General features: G+C 35.3%; 1 protein-coding gene across 53 annotated transcripts in view; it reads right to left on the reverse strand.

Annotated features, from left to right (window-relative positions):
* The window catches only part of tns1b (tensin 1b), a 479,302-nt gene that overhangs the window by 37,579 nt on the left and 418,654 nt on the right, over positions 1–23,069 (reverse strand). For 29 of the 53 annotated variants that reach the window (XM_087266572.1, XM_087266566.1, XM_087266564.1 and 26 more), the window contains 2 exon segments: positions 11,353–11,537; positions 11,126–11,264 (listed from right to left, as the gene is read on the reverse strand). In XM_087266572.1, coding sequence (XP_087122698.1) covers positions 11,126–11,264; positions 11,353–11,537 — 324 coding nt within the window. 53 annotated transcript variants of the gene reach the window in all.

Here is a 23,069-nt window from a genome sequence, read left to right on the forward strand (position 1 = left end):
CAATATAAAAGTATAACTTTAATAACTTTCATATTAACATTTACCTGAATCTGATTTTACAGCTATTATCAGTAGCCTATTATTATTATTTCTATTATTATTATTATTATTATTATTATTATTTCTATTATTATTATTATTATTATTATTATTATTTTATTATTATTTTTTTTTCTAAATTTTTATTTTATGTAAAACTTAAATGTATCTAACATTATTTACCTTGATATGAACATTTGCTTGTATATAAATTTACATTTGAGTCAGGCTATAATTAAATGTGTTCTTATTTCTCCCAGAATACTTCTTGCATAATTAATTGTACCAAATTAAACAGCCCTATTCCAAACTGTATCAGTAATGCATTGCAGAGTAGCTAAAGTGGTCTTAATATGTTTTAGCTGTCTACAGAAATAACTCCACACACATCTGCTTTAACAGTGCAGATGCTTGAAGGTAACTCTATCACCCCCCTGAGAACTGAGGTTTGTTTCGGTAGGAGCAAATTACAGTGTTTTCAATATGATGGTGCACTTGTAATGTATAGGCCAAGCTTTCACATCTGCGTTTAGGCACTTGCCCATTGCATGTTTCTGTTTCCTAGCACTTACAATACATGGCCTGTATTCACAAAACAGATTATTTTACTATTAAGAACTCTCCCGAATAGCTGTACCGTTTTTTATTTTAAGCGAGTTTTTCTATGATTTGGACTCATTTGTATATGTTTATTTTTAATCTAAAAAACTGTAACCATTCACTGTCATTATATAAATCAACAAAAATACTGACTCAGCTCAAAATCTACTTTTAAAGGTCTGTGAAGTGCTTTGAAATGTGCATTTTCCATTCGATGTTAAACTTAATCTCAACCGAAACATAAAGAAAGGGTGGGACATAGTTTAGATCCTCCCCTTTTTAAATAGCAGCCAATAGCATTTTGTTTTATCAGCGCTCTGCCAGTGGCAAAGGTTAAGATCAAGCACATCAAATGAAAGGTAATGTGCATTGTCTTGAAGAATGCGGGGCATGTCAGACACTAGAATGCATTTGATTAGTCAAGATTTGATGAAAAACTGAAGTATGAGGCAACTCTGATCTATTTAGGCGAAAGTGACCAACTACAAGCTTTATATAATAATAATAATAACAAATAAAATAAATAAATAATAATAATAATAATCCCTCACATATATATAGCGCTTATATACCTCAGGAAATTGATTTAAAGTCTCATCCGAAAGACGGAGCTCACTGAGCATATAGAGTCCACATCAATATACTGGGGCGTTAGGACCCACACAGACCACAGGTTGAGCTCCCTCTGCTGGTCTTACTAACACCACTTCCAGCAGCAACCTAGCTTTCCCATGTGGTCTCCCATCCAGGTACTGACCATGCGCAGCCCTGCTTAGCTTCAGTGGGCAACCAGAGTTGCAGAGAGCTTGCTGCCGGCAAGTTTTATAAGTTTTTTTTTTATCTCCTAAACGCAAATTTTGTCACTGCACTAGCTTATAGATATCCTAAAAAACTAGCAATACCAATACTAACATCTAAAAAAAAAACTTTATATTCATTTGATGGGACCATTAATGATCGTCTAAAGACCAAAAGTCACCTAGATCTTGAAGTGAACAGAAAACTATCACCATTTTTTTGTGTGAACTATCCCCTTAAGATGTTTTGTGAATACAGGTTCTGTACCACGTTCATCATCAAGATGTAAGATTGCAGCTTATCAAACACATCAACATCCAGATGAAGTGGCTTTTATAGAGACGGCGGTGGTACACGTTTAAAGACAGCAGACTGAGGTGGCTATTTCAGAGAGTGACATGGCTGGGGAATGAGCTAATGTCTCATGCGCTGTGGCAAGGCCGTGCAAGAGCCTCTTTAAAGGAGTTAACGATGTGATTAACACTTGCTGTAACGCTGCCCAGTCGAAAGAACGAAAACAAGACAGATCATGCAGACAGAATACACCCAGGCTGACAACGCCACACTGAAAACATTCAAGAGCTCACCGTACGACCAACAAGGATGAGTACAACAAATAAACAAAGAGGTGCTCAGCAAAACAACAGTGGTGTGAACACACAAATGGGGAACAGAAATGGTGGATGTGGATTTGTCAGAGCTGTGGAAAGCAGCGCACCTGAAGACATTGGAAGAAAATGTCTCTTCTTTTGTATGCATGACATGTATCTTAAAATGTGTCTGAGCACAGCAGAAAAATGCTTCTGTTACTTGGATATTTTGTCTTGTTTCTAGTACAAATGTCAAAAATTGTTTGAATCAAGACACATACAGTTGAAGTCAGTATTATTCGCCCCCCTGTTATTTTTTTCCCCTCAATTTCTGTTTAACAGAGATATTTTTAAGACATTTATGAATATAATAGTTTTAATAACTTATCAACTGATTTATTTTATCTTTGCTATGATGACAGTAAATAATATTTGACTTGATATTTTTCAAGACACTTCTATACAGCTTTAAGTGACATTTAAAGGATTAACTAGGTTAATTAGGTTAACTAAGGATAGGGTAATGGTAAGTTATGGTAAAACAATGGCTTGTTCTGTAGACTATCAGAAACAAAATTAGCCTAAAGGAGCTAATAATTTTGTCCTTGAAATGGTGTTTAAAAAAATTAAAAACTGCTTTTATTCTAGCCAAAATTAAACAAATAAGACTTTCTCCAGAAGAAAAAATATTATCAGACATACTGTGAAAATTTCCTTGCTCTGTTAAACATCATTTGGGAAATATTTACAAAAGAGAAAAAAAAAATCAAAAAGGGGCTAATAAATAATTCTGACTTCAACTGGACAAGCAAACATATTTTCTTGTTTTCAGAAATAACATGTCAAAATTAGGTGTGTTTTTCTTTAAAATGAGCAAAATAATCTGCCAATGGGGTAAGCAAATTAATCTTATGTCAAAAGGAAAAATATGATTATTTTGCTTACCCCATTGGCAGAATATTTTGCTTGTTTTAAGGAAAAACTCCCTTAATTTTGGCATATTATTTCAAAAAAAAAAAACAAGACAATATTTTTTACTAATATTTTAATATATTTTTTATTTTATTTATTTATTTATTTAATTTTTTTATATATATAAAATGCATTTATTGCAGTGAACACAATACATTATGTAATAAACATTGAATGCCAAATGTAAATTTTGAGTGGAAAAAAGGATCAATATTTGTAACTATTTTTTATATTTTCCTGGACAGTTACTTAAACTTTGTCAAAGCAAAATGTATACTATGAATGCAATGTTTCGAATAATAAAGACACAACAATTATACATTTCCAACTCAACTTAAAACATCTTACATTTTGTTTTGTTTTGTTTTTAACTGGACTGCAATTGCTGCATATTCATTTTCATAGTTTACATTTGATTTAATTCATTATTTAATTTATAACAGAGGAAGCAGTTTTCTGGTTGTGGTTTGAATTGTCTATTGTGATCTTTTTTGTACTGCTGCATCCTTAAATGTTTTATAATGCAGATTTTATAATACATTGCATCCTAAACAGATGTAAAAAATAGAATATAAAAACATAAATACGTTTAATTTATATGTATTTTATAAATATAAAGATAAAATAAGATAATATTAATAATATATACAGAGTTCAGCATAATTGAGTACACCCCATTTTGAAAATGAATATTTGTATCCGTTTCTCAGTGAATAGGCAGTGTATTTTGGTGCATTTAAACAAAACAGATTGATTAAACAGATATATTTATTTAAATAACATTTTAGTCACCAAACATATTTAGAAATTGAATGATAATACAAATAAAATATTTACTACCTACAGATTTGTTGGCTTCTCTTGATTTTTTCCTCTTTTTTAAATTTGTATTTAATATTTTTCTATAACATACATTTGGCTGTACTAGTTTTTGTAGCGTTCATGTAGGTTATTTAGTTAGGTAAGCTTCAGAATTGGCTTCAGCACTGACTAATCTAATGTATGCACAAATATAATATTGTATAGCTTCCTTTTAAAAATATATTGATTTAAAAGATTAATTCTTGAGGGCTGTACTTATATATGCAGAGCACTCTATCATTTTATCATTTTAATAAATATATATTTTTTATAAAGATAGTTCAAATGAAATACAACATTTTATATATATATATATATATATATATATATATATATATATATATATATATATATATATATATATATATATATTTTTTTTTTTTTTTTTGTAATAAAGATTATGTCATTATTTACTCACCCTTCACTTGTTCAAAGCCTATTTGAGTTATCTGTTAAATATCAAAATAAAGGTTAGAAAAATCTTGGATGCTAGGATCCATCGACTTCCATAGCAGAAAAAAAAATAGCAAGGAACTCAATGGGAACCAGCATTTTTCAAAATATCTTCTTTTTTTTAGTCAACAGAAGAAAGAAACTCAAATAGGTTTTGAACAAGTAAAAGTGAGTTAATTTATGACACAATTTTCTTCCACTTTTGGTGAACTATTCCTTTAATAAGTGCACTTGCATAGACTACTTCAATGCGATGATGTCTTTGGCCCATCAAAATTTCCTGCCTGTAGTCAAACTTTACAAGCTTTACATTAAAACACCTGCCATAGGATTATTTATCATTATTTGGACTTTTTTGGATTCTCCGAAGCTATGAAAATTAAAAATGTAAAACAGGAAATACGTTAGGACCATTGTTATGGTTTACATCCCTCAAAATGGTCTATAGTGTAAAAAAAAATAATAATAATAAATAAATAAATAAAACAGCTGTCCAAACTCGGTCCTGGAGGGCCTGTGTCCTGCTTAGTTTAGCTCCAACTTGCTTTAACACACCTGCCTGGAAGTTTCTAGTGTACCTAGATAGAGCTTAATTAGCTGGTTCAGATGTGTTTAGTTGGGACTGAAGCTAAAATCTGCAGCACACCGGCTCTCCAGGACCGAGTTTGGACACCCCTGTTTTAGACCTTCTTAATAACTGTCCTTAAAAACAAATATTTTCACTCGAACTGGAACTGTTTGTGCGTGTGATTTCTTCAGGGCTGCTCTCCACATGCATCTGGTGTAAGGCAGAACATATGCTTGCATTTCAGCAGAGCCAAGTTGACATCACTGCTGACACTCATGCATCCTCCACTTACCAAAGAATCCAAATCAATTCTTTGTTTGGCAGATAAAAGTGCCTCAGCATTGGATACAAGGAGAAGGGGAAGGGGGGTTGTACTGTATAGAGAAGCTTTCCAGCCTCTCATTGTCTGCAGGAGGAGGAAGCCACAGAGACGTGCAACCAGAAAGTGGCTATTTTATTTTAGCATGTGAGTGTCTGTCAACCTCCCAAAAGAACAAGACCCTGTATGGTGTCTCCTGCTCCCCAGGAATCCAACAGAACCACTAATGGGATATTTATTCTGTTTTTATTCTTTCCAACATGTTTTATATGTGACAAAGTTATCCCTGCTGAAAAAAAGCTTAAAGCTAGGTGACCAGCCTGGTTTTAGAGGGCTTTTGGCCATTTCCAGGTTGGTTTCCAGCTATTTCCAGCCTGTTCTTAGCTGGTCAGGCTGGGAGATAACCAGCTAAAACCAGCTTGACCAGCCTAACCAGGCTGAGAGCCCAGTCAAAACCAGCTGTGTCTAGATTAAACCAGGCTGGTCAAGCTGGCTTTAGTTGGTTTTAGCTGGTCATTTTCCAGCCTGACCAGCTAAAACCAGGCTGGAAATGGCTAGAAACCAGCCTGGAAATGGCCCAAACCCCTCTAAAACCAGGCTGCTCAACCAGCTAAAACCAGCCAACCAGCTTAGCCTGGTATAAGCTGGATTTTTCAGCAGGGATAAAAATATATAGCTAATAAGAAAAAAAAAAACTCAATAGAACTTCAATCTACATTAACAAACAGTCCAAAATAACAATGTTTAAGACCAAATAAACAGCAAAACGATCACAGACAGCCTGAATATTCAATATATCACTTTGGCGTAATGTTCACTCCATTTCCTGAAGCATTGAAATGCAAAACACGAGGATTTGATTGATTATCTTTAGTGTTGTTTTAGGCTGAAGCTCTGTTTTGTTCTCTGAAGCCACATCTAGGAGTTCATGGTAGCAGAACAAGTCTGAATAGCTTTGAACGTGAAGTATCCTCGGGGTAAGATGTCAATTCAAGAGGATGACTTGAATCGGTTTCAAATGAGGTGTCTGGTGAGAAGAAATGCTGGTACAGTCCAAGAAAAGCATAGCTGATTTACATTGTGTGCATCGAACCTTGAAAAGACACTATAGGCTTTTACAAGAGGCTTTATAGAAAACCTGCAGGGACTTTATGCTTGAGGGAAAAATATAGGCAATAAGTTATTTATAAAAAAAAAAAAAAATCATCCAAGGTTATTATCGTTTAGCATTTTTAAATTTGTTTAAAAATGCTAAATGATACTTTGATGCTATTTTTAAATTTGCTGTGTGATATTTCTATTTATGCAACCATGCAAATGCAACAATTAAAAGTAAACAATTATGAGGAATTCAAACAAATTCCTTCGTATTAAAGATCATACTGTATATGTAGTTAAACCTGCCTGTTTTACATTTGTTGGCAAATAAAGAAAAGTAATAAAAAAGACAATATCAATAATATAAAATTAATTTAAAATGTAAATGTTTCAGTATATACTCCCGTTCTTGACTGATGTGTTTTTCTGTAAAAACGTCATCTACAAGTGTTTCTCTAAACCGCTGCAGGTCAGAATTTTCATAATAGAGTCAGTGATTATTATTCAGAAAATAATTATTTAATTTGCTACAGTAGTTGTAATTTTATTTCAGTTATTTTTTAGCAACCCAGGCTCATTCTGAAAATATACCACTATATATATATATATATATATATATATATATATATATATATATATATATATATATATATATATATATATATATATATATTAGGAGATCGTCAAATATGTCCCTGGAGGCATGTTTTATTTTATTTATTTTTTATTTTTTTGTGGTTTTTATCCACTAGTGCTGCGGCGAATGCTTTTTGACATCTCAATTTTCTCTTGCGAGTGCCTGCTATTCACACGTAAATCCACCAGAGGCCGCTGTGAACTGACTGACTGACCGATCGACTGACCCACACACCTCCTTCCCTAAACCCAACCAATAGTTTTAAAAAGCAATACAGAAAAAGAAAAGCCCTCGCCTGTTTTTAACACGTTTTCAGGTTTCCCAAATTCTCACCCTGTTATTTACTTGAATATTTTATATTTGGCTACTGTTTTTGTCTTACGCATTTTCTGGGGCCGTTCTTTACCAGACTCAAACCATTGTGGTCAACTCCTCTCTGCGTCTCAAGTCTGCCGATGTACATGGTGAGCTACAAGACAAACTGGCTACAGCGGGAAAGCCATTCACACCGAGGTAAGCGGTCAGCTGGTAAGCGCGAAAAGAAACGCCGTCATACCACCACGTAGCGTTCATTTTAAAGATGAAATGCAGCCTTGCATACCTCTGGCTACATAATTCGCGATCTCCAGAAATGTGTATAGGGCTAGCTTTTTTTAGAATAAGCCTGTGTTGCTTTTTAGTTACTGTTGTTAGTTTCGTTTAGTTTTTAATTTATTGTATTTTTTTAATTTCATTTCAGTTCATCAAAATGTTACTTCACCAAAAGTTGTAGTTTTTGTTTGCTAAAATAACCCTGCTATCATCATACAGTAGAAATTCATCAGCACTTAAAACCCAGGCACAAATGTTCTTGTTCTTGCACTGAGATCTTCGATGACTGCAGAGGTGAAAGTGCCCCAGAAAAACTGCTGATGAAAACATTTCTCATACCCACAGACGTTGGGAATTGCTGGGGAGCAAGTGAGAGCAGGGTCTTTGTGATCCGAGCACTTACGCATGTCTATGAGCCAACGCAAAGTGTGTGTTATCACTCAAACAGGAGGCCACACATTTTTACCGATCAGAACATGTGAATGAACTGCAGCATCTGTTAATGATATCTACTGGCTCACGCAAACACCCTGAGGTAGGGGTTGGATTTAAGTACAGCCAGACCTCACGTTGGCTTATAGTCAGCGTGTTAATGTAATGTTAGCCCTGAAAATTCTTTTACAAAAAGAAGCAAAAAAATAAAAAAATGTAAAAATCACCCACCGCTGTTCCGATGATGCTAATTATGAAACACAGTGGCTCCAAAACCTAGTGAGCTACTTTCTACATAGGCCTTCAGTATAGTAAGTAATCAATCTTGAACACTCTACAAACATTTGGTGTCACACTAATAATGATTCATGATGGATTTCAGTTCAGTTTCGAATGTGTTTTTGTATTAGCATGTTGCTAAGCTAATTGAAAAGTGACAAAAGAATGAAAAATAAATGGGTGGCTTTTCTTTTTCAAAGCTTTCTGGGATTATTTAGATTTATTCTCCACCATATCTGATTTTTTACACAATTCATTGCAATCAGTGTTGGGTGTAATTATTTATTAATTTTTTAACTACTAATAAAGCAAAGTAGGTCATTTAGTGACTTATTATATACTTGCTTTAAATGCTGTAAATAAATTCTAGAGGTCTGAGGTCTAAATCAATTTAGAGAAGAAGAGTAATTGTATTTTTGTTATACAAATTTATTTTGCAAATTTATACTGCAAATTGCTAAGCTAATAGTAAAACATAAAATGTATGAAAAACAAATAAGTGATTTTTTATGACTTTTTTATTTTTCAATGCTTTTTTTATTTATTAGATTTATTGCCTGCATTCTCCACCAATATCTGATTTTTGACATACTTGCAATCAGTGTTGGGTGTAATTATTTATTAATTTTTTTAACTACTAATAAAGCAAAGTAAGGAATTACTTTTTGTTTTTAGGTAATTTAATTAGTGACTTTTTATTTAGGCCAGATGGAATCTGCAGACATTTTTTGCTATCTCTGCGCAGAATTTTTTTTTTAAATCTGCGGATTTATGCAGAATAATTTTGGGAGTATCATAACTAAAACCTTACTATATGAAATAAAAAAGTATTATGTTTTTAACTTCTATTTAATGTTTACAATGCAAATCAAATTAGATCCACTTTATTTGGTAAACAAATTAAGTCTTTGATATATATATATATATATATATATATATATATATATATATATATATATATATATATATATATATATATATATATATATATATATATATATATATATATATATATATATATATATATATATATTAAAAGGCATATTTAAAATATTACAAAATATTACTTTACAAACTGTATTGTAAACAAATCAATCATATGAATATTTTCATATTAGTCAATAATATTACTAAAATTAATAAAAATTGAATAAATATGAATTTACACACATTTACACAAGTAAATAAACAGAATCAATCATGAGCTAAAAATCTGTGGAAATCTGCGTGCGCAGATTCCTAGTGGGCCTTATTATTATGTACTTGCCTTATATGCTGTAGATAAATTCTAGAGTTCTGAATAAGTCAATTTAGAGAAGAAGAATAATTGTACTTTTTGTTTGACAAATATATTTTGACGTATAATTTGAAAAAAAAAATTGAGTTAAAAATATTGATAATATGAAGAGATACTTAATTTTTTTCTGAACTAATACTCTTGATTCTAAATTATTAATTTCTATCATGTTTGTGTTGAGATATGTTATGTTGTTTTTTTTTTGTTTTTATTTAATCTGGTAATATAATTACCTATTGCAGGGGTGTCAAACTCAATTCCTGGAGGGCCGAAGCCCTGCACAGTTTAGTTCCAACCCTGCTCCAACACACTTACCTGTACGTTTCAAACAAGCCTGAAGGACTCAAATAGTTTGATCAGGTGTGTTTAATTAGGGTTGGAACTAAACTGTGCAGAGCTGCGGCCCTTTTGGAACTGAGTTTGACACCTGTGACCTATTGGGTACTTAATTTAGTTTCCAGACAAAGCAATTACACAAGTAATTTTAGATGCAATGTTAATAATCTAATTAGTAATCAGTAATGAATTAACGTTTTAAAATAAACCCAGGTCACAAATTGCTCCATATTTAAAATTTCTGTACAGAGAGGTCACGTTCTGATCTTCTATTGGTCTCAGGCAATGACATGATGCGATTTCCCAGGTCAGAGTTCACCAAGCTTGAACTTTTAAATACATCGAAATGCAAAACTTGTCACATGAGCTTGCATTTCTGGTTTGCCGCAGTCGCATGCGAATGCATGGAAGTTTATGGGCCGAAAAGTGCAGCTTAACCGCAATACATTTTCTCCATGCACAATATAAGTCAGTTCCTAGAGGGTCGCAGCTCAGCACAGTTTAGTTCCAACATTAACTAAATACACCTGATCAAACTAATCAAGTCATTCAGGCTTGTTTGAAGTCTACATGTACGTGTGTTAAAGCAGGGTTGGAACTAAACACTGCTGCAGCCCTACAGGAGCTAAGTTCAATCCCCCTGATACAAGTGATGCCGTTTTAGAATTTGTCCAAAGGTAGATAATGACCATATTGTTTACATTCATACAATAGACATTATTATTGAAGCTCACATATGATAAGGCCTAAATAGACAGTTCACTATGTTTCATAACATAGCCTGTTTATAAGGATAAAGATCTGCCCCGTAATAGCTGCTTGCTTCATTTTCACATTTTTTCCCAGAGAAATGAACACAACCAAAATTCAGCAATAGTTGTGGAAGATTTCCAATTCTGCTCCCAAAGGACCAATGCTCAAACCACCAAGTCCCCTTATCCTACAAAGGCAAAATGCAATATCTAAGCAAACACTGAAACTGAACTTAACCTTTTTTATTACACCTGTTCAGGTTTCGTAGCTAATGCAATTTTGGAACTCTTGTTTTTTTTTTCTGAAATGGGACAAGAAGACTTGTCACGATGCCCATATTAGGCTTTAACTCAATGTTGACCAAATGTGTAGTTGTCGCACTTTGCCTTTGTAGGGTGGAGTGGTCCTATATGAGCAGGTTATGACACATCTGTCCTAAAGCACTGGCATAGACTTATTCTAGAGCTCTATGGCGCCCTCCTCCTCCAAATTGGGAACTTACACATGTTGAAGTAAGGGGTTTGTGGCGAGACAGGGAAGGCAGGGGTTTGGGGTAGGACCTCACCACCAACAATTGGAGGGGGGCTAACGGGACCCCCATCCATTTCCTCAAACGCTTCTCTGTAGCTGTGCATGTGCCTCTGGAAAAAGAAAAACAAGTGGAGACGTATCCATTTGCACACACACATGCTAATTCTGAGATTGGTTTTAGGGATAATTGATGTGTACCTCCTTGGGCCGCCCCCCAGGGTTCAGAGCAATTGTATTGGCCAGCTCTGGTGAGATGCAGCGAATGGGGGAGCGGACTGAGCTTCCTCGAGTTGGGCTTTCGTCTTGGGAAAGGCCCTCACTAAGGGTCCGACAGCGTCCAGGAACTGCAGCCTCATCTGGCGACATTTCACCAGATGGAAGTCCTGCCAAGAAAACAAATACACGATGTCATCAGCTATGTGAGAGATAACTATTAGGCCCTGCAGAAGCACATTCATCACGCTTGAAATTAATGAAATATCCAAATGTCAAATATTCCTTGAACAAATCCATGGAGAGCTGCCAATGGACTCTGAAGAATTAACTCTCTGTCAAAAGCTGCGCTGACGTCCAATTTGCACCACATAAAAGCCCGTTGGAGCTACAAACAATGTTCTCATTCAAAACAGCCCAGATTATAAAAAGCTGGAATATTAAGAGAGACTCTGTGGATTTAGGGTAGTGTGTACTTCCAGGATAAAGCTCTGGAATTGCCTCAAAGCGACTGCGAAACCTATTTCATCACGTTCGGTTTGATACCAAGAGTCAGACGGTGTAAATAAAACTGGATTTGCGTAAGCCTTCTCTTGCAGTGATGAAAAAACAAAGCAGACATGGATAACTAAAGAACCGAAAGCTGAAGAAATGCACCTCTGTTTATTCATTTAGCTTTTGCTTTTCTAAGAACCTGTTTACAGAATTTTAAATTGCAAATGTATATGCATTTTGGAACATTCATTCACACAAAAACAATGTTTTGGAGGGCTTGGGGCCCATTCTTCGCACCTCGCTTAAATGATCTAAGATGATTTGGCAAATCCTGGATCTGTTCATCTTGATAACTGATCTCAGCCCAAGTTGGTTCTTCAAACAAGTTCAAGAATGAGATTAGAATGTCTGGATAAACTGATCTGAGATCGCTGCATGTGTTGTAACGGACAGATCTATCGATCTTTGAAATCATGATTAGCAATTTAACGATTGGCTAACGGCAAAGCAACTTAATGACATCATCAAATTAATATTCAATTATCCATCTGCTGAATAACTACTCAGAAATTTCAGCTACTGTCTGGGCTTTCCATGCCTTTCTACACATCCCTTTCTTCATGTGTTCAATACTTTTTTCCCTGTGTCATTTCATTTTATTACACATGACCTCATTTGTAAACTAATTAATATTGTTTTCTTTGCATATATGGATTTCTACCAACATCTGGTGAAAATTTCAAGTAAACAGCACCTTTAGAAATACGTTTTCTAAGGAAAAAAGGCATAATACTTACTAAAGTTACTTAAAGTTGTTATTTGTGTTTATTGGGCATGCAAAATGATTGTCATAGCTTGATAATATACAAATTCAATTCAAAGGTATTCAGGTAGCTTAAGGAATTTTTCTGTTTTTAGTTAGCAAACTTCTTTAGTTGTTCATTTTTGCTGTTTTTTTTTTATCCCTGCAAGAGAAGGCTTACACAAATCAGTTATTTACACCATCTGACTCTTGGCAGCAGGGACATACAGCCTGATCTCAAGAGGAAATGTAAGAATTTAATGTTTTGTCAGTTTAGTGTTCATACCGGCAGCTAGCTCTCTGCAACTCTCACATGGTCGCCCACTGAAGCTAAGCAGGGCGGCATATGGTCAGTACCTGGATGGGAGACCACATGGGAAAGCTAGGTTGCTGCCGGAAGTGGTGTTAGTGAGGCCAGCAGGGGGCGCCCAACCTGCGGTCTGTGTGGGTCCTAATGCCCCAGTATAGTGACGGGGACGCTATACTGTTCAGTGAGCGCCGTCTTTCGGATGAGACGTTAAACCGAGGTCCCGACTCTCTGTAGTCGTTAAAAATCCCAGGATGTCCTTCGAAAAGAGTAGGGGTTTAACCCCGGCATCCTGGCCAAATTTGCCCACTGGCCTTCATCCATCATGGCCACCTAAACATCCCCATATTCAATTGGCTGCATCACTGTCTCCTCTCCACCAATCAGTTGGTGTGTGGTGTGCGGTCTGGCGCAAAATGGCTGCCGTCGCGTCATCCAGGTGGATGTTGCACACTGGTGGTGGATGAGGAGATCCCCCCCACTATGTAAAGCGCTTTGAGTGCCCAGAAAAGCGCTATATAAATGTAAGGAATTATTATTATTATTATTATACGAGTTCAGTCATACGAAAATGTTCGATTTTAAAAAAGAGGCGTGACACCTAACCTCACCCCTAACCCCAACCGTCATTGGGCGATGAGCAAATCGTACTAAATTGTACGAATTAGATCATACAAATTCATACGAATTAGCTAATAAATCAAAAAGTTACGAATTGCCCTGAGATAGCGTTGGTACACAACATTAAGACGTTAATAATAGATTAGATTTAGGTCAAGAAATCAGGTAACCAAAATTCAATGTCTAGCCAGTATTTAAGGATGTTATTTTGACGCTATTTTTGACGTCCAATAGTGACATCAAATGATGATGATATTTGGTAGATTTTAGGTTGTGTTAGAATATCACCAAAATCCAACATCAAGCCAACATCTTAAACCAACATCTTATTGACATCAAATTCTGATATTAATTAATCAGGTATGGCAACCAAAATCCAACGTCAGATAGACTTCATGGTATGGTCCACACAATGTCAAGCTGTAACATTATTAAATGTTGATATTTAGTTGATTTTACGTCAGATGTTGAACATTGACGTCAGCCTGATGCTAGGTTCTGATGTCATCCTGATTTTAGCTATGAGAATCATTTTGCACGCCCAATAAACACAAATAACAACTTTAAGCAACTTTAGTAAGTATTATGCCATTTTTCCTTAGAAAACGTATTTCTAAAGGTGCTGTTTAATGACTAAATGTAAATCTATCGATCTATCGACAATTTAGTACGATTTGCTCATCGCCCAATGACGGTTGGGGTTAGGGGTGAGGTTAGGTGTCACGCCTCTTTTTTAAAATCGAACATTTTCGTATGACTGAACTCGTATGAACACTAAACTGACAAAACATTAAATTCTTACATTTCCTCTTGAGATCAGGCTGTATGTCCCTGCTGCCAAGAGTCAGATGGTGTAAATAACTGATTTGTGTAAGCCTTCTCTTGCAGGGATAAAAAAAAAACAGCAAAAATGAATAACTAAAGAAGTTTGCTAACTAAAAACAGAAAAATTCCTTTAGCTACCTGAATACCTTTGAATTGAATTTGTATATTATCAAGCTATGAGAATCATTTTGCACGCCCAATAAACACAAATAACAACTTTAAGCAACTTTAGTAAGTATTATGCCATTTTTCCTTAGAAAACGTATTTCTAAAGGTGCTGTTTAATGACTAAATGTAAATGTAAATTCTAAAGGTGCTGCTAAATGACTAAATGTAAATGTAAATTTTCATTTCCAAACAAAATGCAACGTCTGACATCATTTTGACGTCCCATGCCTGCTGGGTTGGTAATCAACAGAACCTGATGAAACAGGTTTTGCTGTTGCTTTGAGGCAATTCTACAGTTTTATCTAGAATATGTGAAAGTATTCTCTGATTTGTGATTTTTTTTTTTTTTGGTATTTTTCTGGATTTTGAACAAGTAGGAGGATAAGGGAGCGCTCAGATTTCACCTAAAATATCTTAATTTGTACTCTAAAAGCAAACAAAAATCTTTAATTAATACCATAACATAATTTTCAACATCCGATCAACCCATGTGAAAACAACGGAACCCCGGAAGGGACGTTGTGGAGGAGAAAAAAATTGGCTGGGTGAAAAAAAATGGGTAGGAGGAAAATATATATTTCTAAGTTTTTACGTTGTCTCGCAAAATTTTGCGTTCTCTCGCAAAGATGTTTTGCGTTCTCTCGCAAAACTGTTTCTCCACAAACACTTCCTGTTCACTTCACTCATGTAAACCCTCCCGTTTTTGCCGAAATTCTCCCATATTTTACCATTCTACCCTACCTTCTTTACAGTAAATCTGTGCGTCGATCGTTGTCTTTCATTTTGCAACCTCTGAACCAGCGAATGCATGTATAAGCGCTGACTGACAGACGCACTCTGTACAATAAACTGATCCCAGATCAGCGTCTGTACGCGCCATTTTCAGGGTTCCGTAGAAAACAAACCCAATTGAACGGTACATTTGCAACTTCATATCAAGAATCCACATTTTTAAATGCGACTCTTCATTACTATAGTGTGCACTAAGCAGAGCTGTTTCACTTTTCACTGTCAGCTTACAGAAAACATCTTTTACAGATCTCAGGGGTTCAGCAAAAGCAAGTACACCGTTATAACCCCATTCAACTGCACTCTGAAACAGAGCAAAGCATTAATAAATTCTGATGGGAGTGAGTGGAATATCATGGAAACCGGGCAACAGACCGAGCTAAATATTTACTAGCTCCCTGAGAGCGGCCTACGATTGATATGTGTGGTCAGGACCACAGCTCAGACCATCCGAAGCTCACGTGCGCTGGGAAACGAGCTGAAAAAGATCAACCACTTCCACTTCTGGACAAGCAGGCCACCCTTGTTCTTAAACATGACGTTATCCAGATGGTCGGGGTGCATTTAGACCCCATTTTTGGAGGGTTGCCCAACAAAACCAGCTATTGAGAACAATAGGCTGGTGATGTCACAAAGGGAGGGTCTTTAAAAGAGCGATTTCACTCCATCTGTAATCTATTTGCATTCCTGGATCAGACTCATGCAGTTTCTACGACAATGTCAAACATGCGGATTCCAAAAAACTGACTGGTCTGGGAAGCGATGGATCTAGTGATTGGAAGTGCTGGGACGGTCTATATCCTCTAGTGTCGCTTCAGACAAGTTCGGGAGAGGAAACATGCAAAACAGATGTAGGACGCCAGATCCACAGCTGTGCACGACAAACTGTGCTGTTGCCTTGGCGACCGCACTGTTCTAATAGATTCAATCTGGTGCAACTGGGAACTTTAAAAATCAGAGAATCAATTTATCCAAACACTCACTGTTTTCATTTCAAATGTTCAATAAAAGAGGCAGTATATAGATAATTTATGTAAGTCTAGTCAAAAATAACAAGGGCAGGTATTTATTGTTTTTCAACTTATTAGAATAGTATATAAGATTGTAAATATTCATTCATTTATTTATTTGCCTATGGCTTAGTCCCTCATTTATCAGGGGTCGCCATAGTTGAATGAATTGACAACTATTCCAGCATATGTTTTATGCAGCAGATGCCCTTCTAGCCACAAGCCAGTACTGGGAAACACCCATACACACTCATTCACACATACACTTATACACTATGGCCAATTTAGTTTATTCAATTTACCTGTAGCGCATGTCTTTGGGTTGTGGGGGAAACCAGAGTACCCAGAGAAAACCCACGCCAACATGGGGAAAACTTGCTGAATGTAAATATGTAAATAATAAATAATCTACTATTCAACCATCTACCAAAATTAATTAAATAAACAATTATTTTTACTAAAACATTTTATAAAGAAACTGCTATGCAGGGATTACACAAACACATTTTCATGAAATATTTCATTGCAAATTATTAACTTACTATATTAGCATGATTAGAAAATTTTGGTCGATTTAAATAAAGCTGAATATTTTACATAAATAGATATAATTAATTCAAATAACTAGCTGTAAATCAAATAAGTTGGTAATAAAATACAAAAATAAATAAATAAAAAAATTTAATGTGCACAGAAATAGTTTGACAATTAAAAAATGGCACAAAATATCAACTAATTAAAATACTAAAAACTGAAGATATAAAAGTTTTTAAATATTAATAAACATGTTAATCACATTACAATATGAAATAGATTCCCAAACCAATGATATATTTGTCAATAATAATTTATTAATAAATGAAATATTTGACAATAATAATTTGTAACACTCGGTTCAACTTGATTGAGTCCTAAATTAAAGTTATAAATTTAAAACACTATATATATATATATATATATATATATATATATATATATATATATATATATATATATATATATATATATATATATATATATACTAACTCATGAATCACAAAAAAAGGAAAACTGTTTTGTTTTTTTAAGTGAAACGTTTGTTTAAAGTTTTCAGGTTTTTGATAATATCCTCAAAATGTAAGCACAACAACATTTAAATGACATTGATAAGTACATTTTTCATTTCTGTATTTTATGTTATTTGTTCAGAGAAAAAAAATGATCAAATAAAAATATTTCCTAATATAATAAGATTAATTAACATTGTTAGTAGTTTATTGTTTTGTTTTTGATTAATTCACCGTTGGTATCAGATTTTTGTAACAGTTTAAACTAAAGGTGTCAATGAAACTTTTCTGCTTAAAAGAGTAAAGTGTAAAATTTGTATAATGACTCACTTTTTTTTAGGAGTGTTAAAGGTGCAGTATATAAGTTTGACACCAAGTGGTTGAACTAGGTATTGCACATCTGGTTCAAAACACACACAAGCAGAGGTTGCCAGATTGATGACACCAACAGCAGTTTGCCTAAACATCGAGCCTAAAGGCTGATTTAAGACGTGTTCTAAATAAAAGCAACTGCACACAGTAGAAGGAATATTCTCATATTAAAAGTAAATTTTGTCCTAACCAACACCTGTCATAAATATTTTAGAAACAGCTTCTATTTCTTGCAGCTGAACAACAACTAAGTTATGACAATGATCACCTCAGGTACACCTCATATTCTTTATTCACTGTTAAATGCAGATGATGTGAGTGTGAATGCCATTTTACATGAAATTTATTGCTATACTACTGAAAGCAGCAGCAGATAGTTCACCTCAGATCATAAAAATAAAATAAAGCATTTAAAACTAAACTTTAGAACTGTGACTTAGTGCAAACCAACTCATATCAGTGAGTCAGCATGTACATTTAATAATGTTAAAAAGGTTTGATTATGTATTAATGAGATTATAAATCCTACCATTTCGCTGGAGTGCAGTAAATGCACTATTCTGTGCTTCTAAATGCCTGTTTTTAAACTTCTGTCGTGTTCGTCTGGTGCAAACAGCCAAATTGCTTATCACATAGCATGTTTTAAGGACACAGGGTTACAATGTAACCTGCTCACCTAATGTTTACACTCGTAATATTTATATTATTTGCTAATTAATTCCAACCTCATGTGGAACTCTGAATCTGCATCTTATTTCAGAGTCCGCTACTGTCCACCGGAGGTCGCATTTCAGTCACGGGCGCACACTTTTAGAGCCTTCCTGACTGAATTAATGAAATACATGGGCTCTGTCCGAAACCGCCAACTACTCAGTAGGTTCTGCATTTAAATTTAAACGTACTACTCGGCCGTTAGAAAAGTACGTTCTATATAGTATGAATGTTAAAAGTATGAATGGAATTCGAACGTACTACATCCGCCATTTTGTAATGGTCACGTGACCTACCTGCGTCAGTTGCGTCGCTTCAGACCCATTCATGAATTCTCACATGGGGCATTATGGGATAGCGCAGCGTGCATGGGATGCGCACTTCAGAATCTTGCCGGAAGTAGTAAGTCATCCGGGTACTTCTCGCCTACTGATTTTCAAATTCTATGAATTCGGACATACTACTCGGCTCGCATACTGATTTTAGCGTACTATATAGTATGGAAGTATGCGATTTCAGAAGCAGCCATGGTTTTCCACCAAGGCAACCCGGGGTGCTGAAATATAATTGGCTAAGCTGGCAGTGGGCGGGTTAAAGAAATCTAAACAAAGACAGTCACTCCGGCACGTAATGTACATTTTCAAAGCAGAATATCTGACTTCAGAATTGTTTTTCAGACAAACAAGAATGTTCATTTTGCATGTTTCTTAAATATCTGCAAACATATTATGGTATTGTTATGCTTTAGAAGAGTCACAAACTTACATACAGCACCTTTAACTGCTATATCAAATGCATATAAACCTCACAGAATAATGGACAATATTGTCTAATAACTGTATATTGCAAACAAAATCATTACACATATTTATTTTTTATTAAATTTTTCTTCTTCATCCTCAGGGTTTCAGCACAATGTGAATAAGATAAGAATACCGCAAAGCAGGATATATTGCTCTTTTCTCTATCTCCATAGTCTCGTTTATGCTATTGTTCAATCCGGACTGGATCCGATTCAGAAGACGTCCAACAAAAACATTTGTCCTGGTATATCTGGCTACTGAATGGGTTCTCGAACGGGACCGAAGACTGTCAGCCGTTCGAGACGTTTACTCCCCAGTGGCAGATAAGGATTGTATAATGGTCTCCAGACTCAGGGAGGATTTATTACTCTTTGTCCTTCATCTAAATGCTAAAACAGAGGTAAAGGAGAGTCCTTGAATGAAGCCAGTGTCTGTATTGTTCCCCGGGTCTGGCAGACTGGATCTTGTGACATGGGCTCAGTTGATCCAGACAGACTGGCCTTTGTCCTGATACTCTGTAACTTTAACTCGTCACATAATACAAATGCAATTTGTTTGTAGAGGTCACTGGCATAAAGGAGCAAACTAGAGCTCTTGCTCCTGTTAACTGTTATTCCACCCAAACAAGGTGAAAATCCCAGCACAGGTTAGTGGTTACGGAAGAGTGCTAAATTAGTAAGGGAGATGAAAGATTAGATAACATGAAACAAAATAGCAGAAGAACTTTGGGAAATTCAGTTTTTAGAGATTTAGGCCCCGTTTACACTAGTACGTTTTAGTTTTAAAACGGCGTTTTAGAATGAAAACGATCCGCGTCCACACTCGCGTTTTACCCAGCGTTTCTGAACTGCTCTCCGTCCACACCAAAACGCTGAAAACGCACATCACGTGACCACACAGACGCTCTCGGGCAAGCGCTGCAGCCCATGTACCCAGATGAGAGCTCTGCTAGTCGGACTTCTCATCAAGCATCTCCCGCTGGATCTAATCTCACTATATTTATTAAACGGGATATTTCATTCATCTTGTTGTCTTTATCTAACGACATATTCCCTGACTTTGGGCATTGGAATCTATTACTTGTTCTCAGGTAACGTGTTTTGGCTGAGCGCAAAGATAAGTTAATGATTAATGTAACCACGTACATTCTGTATATTGACTGATCGCTTGCCTTTATTTCCTATAATGTATAAACTTATTGTATGTTATACTTTTAAAATGGCCATTATCGATTCTTAAAACTGATACTCAGCAAAAGAGAGGGGATGTTTCGTATTTTCACTGAAATTGAAAGGAGGCAGTTGTTATCGGCTCCGTTTTGTTATAAATATGCACACAGTGAAGATGACGCTCATCTTATACAGCACGGCGCCTCAACATGTCTGCTGTCTAAGTTGCTAATATTAAAATGAAAATAGGCAGTTCCTTAAATCATGTTTACATTTTATTGTTGAGAAAGTGAAACAACGAAGCCAGGGTGATGTGAATGAAGTTATAAAGTACACTGTTCCCTTTGAAGATTTACCCGTGTCCTCGGTATAGTCTGCTTTTCCATATCAAACTGAGAAGAAGAGACTGCAGCCTTGATCAAACTTGCGAAGTCTGAACTTACACGGAGAAGATTCAGGACTGAACTGTGTGTTAGGCTACTTAATATTCAGGAAAAGCCCCAATCAGAGAGGCGAACGTCTGCAGCCCCGCCTCCGTTTTCAGATGTCTCCGTTTTCCATCATCCACACTGAGACGGAGCAGCAGCGTTTCAAAATGAAAACGGCCTCTCCAGCGTTTTCGAAACGCTCCGTTTTCGGCGCTCGAGAACTCCGGCGTAGTGTGGACGGTTGGCGTAACCGTAGCAAAACTTATGCGTTTTCAAACTAAAACGCATTAGTGTAAACGGGGCCTTAGAATGAAGATTTAGCTCAACCTCGTGTGTTTTCAAATCCGTTTGTTTCTTGAGTATGTTGAGCACAATAGAAGATATTTTGAAGAATGATGGAAAATGGTAGATGTTGATTCCTCCATAAAAGCAATGTTAATATAATGGAAGGCAGGTTATCAGTTTCCCACATTCTTTGAAATACAGCAACATTAATATTGCAATCTAAATGTTTTTTAAAACATTTCCCGAATACTGTTTACAGTGTTTCAATGCATTTTTCACAGTGTTTCATATTTCCTTTCTTCTAGAATAAGACTTTTTTTGTTTGGATTGGCTGAAATAAAACAAGTTTTTAATTTATTCAAATGGTTTTGAGGTCAATAATATTAACCCCCTTTTTACCCTAAATTGCCTCATCAACCTAATGGGGTATATGCACAGCCAGTGTTTTTCAGCCGATGATAAACTTTCATAAGGTTCCTTTTACAGCATCAATGTTGTAATGAAATTAAAATACATTCAGTTAGATAGAATTCAGCATTCATTTAGATGTTTAAGCATAAAACTAGATGAAAGGCCAAGTAACCACTAGCACCGTCAGGATCAGCAGGCAAGCGCAGAAATTTCTTTGAAAATACTGGGGTAAAATAAACTGTCATATTTTAAAGACATGGCAGTGAAAAATGTTATTTAATTCAGTGCTTCTTCTCTGGTCTGAGACATATCACATATCTCTCGGGCAGACTGATTTTTAAAGTTATCAGACATTAAATGTGGAAATTTTATTATGAAAAGACAGTCGAAGCACTGTTTAAAGCTTACAATTTAAGCTTTAAATTGTGTAAAATTGAGCACAGTTTACAGTACCTGAAATATTTGAGGTGTGTTAAGAATTAAAAATATAAACAGAAACTACACTGTCCTACACTCATGATTCCTACTGATAATTAATAGTAAGTGTGCAAAGAAATGACAATAACAAAATAAACCATGAATATGTCAAATTCGAGGGCTCTGACAGTATACGCCGCATAAAATACAAAGGGTGCCTGACATGTCTAGTTCAATAGAGACCCTCATTGGATTTTTTTTACACCATTCATCAATCTGTGCAATTGAAGCAAGAAAAATAAAAAGGGATGTTTTCTTGCTTTTTTTTTTTTTGTTGTTGTTGATTCTGCTCTAAAATAGTGCTCCTTCACTGATGATGGCAGAATATCCTTATATATTCTAAAACAAACTAAAATAAAACACCACCCATTACTTCATACTTATAACGGTCGGTAGGAATGTCTGGTTCATGCAGACCTTAAAGGTGCTCAATATACTGTCCAGGGGTGCGTTTCCGAAGATCATCGTCAGCCAAGTTCGCAAGTTCTGTCATAGTTTGTTGATTTGGTGTTTCCCAAATCCATCGTTTTAACGAACATTCACAAACTGCGTCACAAACTTGTATGCTTGCAACTACATCTCTGGAGCTGTAGTTAGAGACATGGTTCCTTGCTGTGTTCTATTCCCAGTTATCCCCCCTATTCCCTAATCATTTAGAACATTCGAACATTTAAACTTAGAATGATTTTTCTAAAGCATTAGAGTCATCATTCTTAGCTGTAATTTGCTTTCAAAATATTTTTACAGTTCAGTTTTAGCGATCTACAAGTTCACATTTGCAGTCCCTTCCCAGTGCACTTTGAAAACATTGATGCCATTTGGAACCCTGCTGTGGCTCAAAAGCTATAGGTGATCTATTATTTAAAAAGCGGGATTTAATGTTATGTCTCCAAGGCTTATGAAAACAAAAAACATAGCATACGTTAATTATTTTAATTTATAATGGGTTATTTATTAAGTATCTGTACTGTATATGACATGGG

This window comes from Danio rerio, chromosome 9 (genome assembly GCF_052040795.2).
Source record: "Danio rerio strain M-AB ecotype USA chromosome 9, GRCz13ab, whole genome shotgun sequence".
Classification (NCBI taxonomy): Eukaryota; Metazoa; Chordata; class Actinopteri; order Cypriniformes; family Danionidae; genus Danio; species Danio rerio.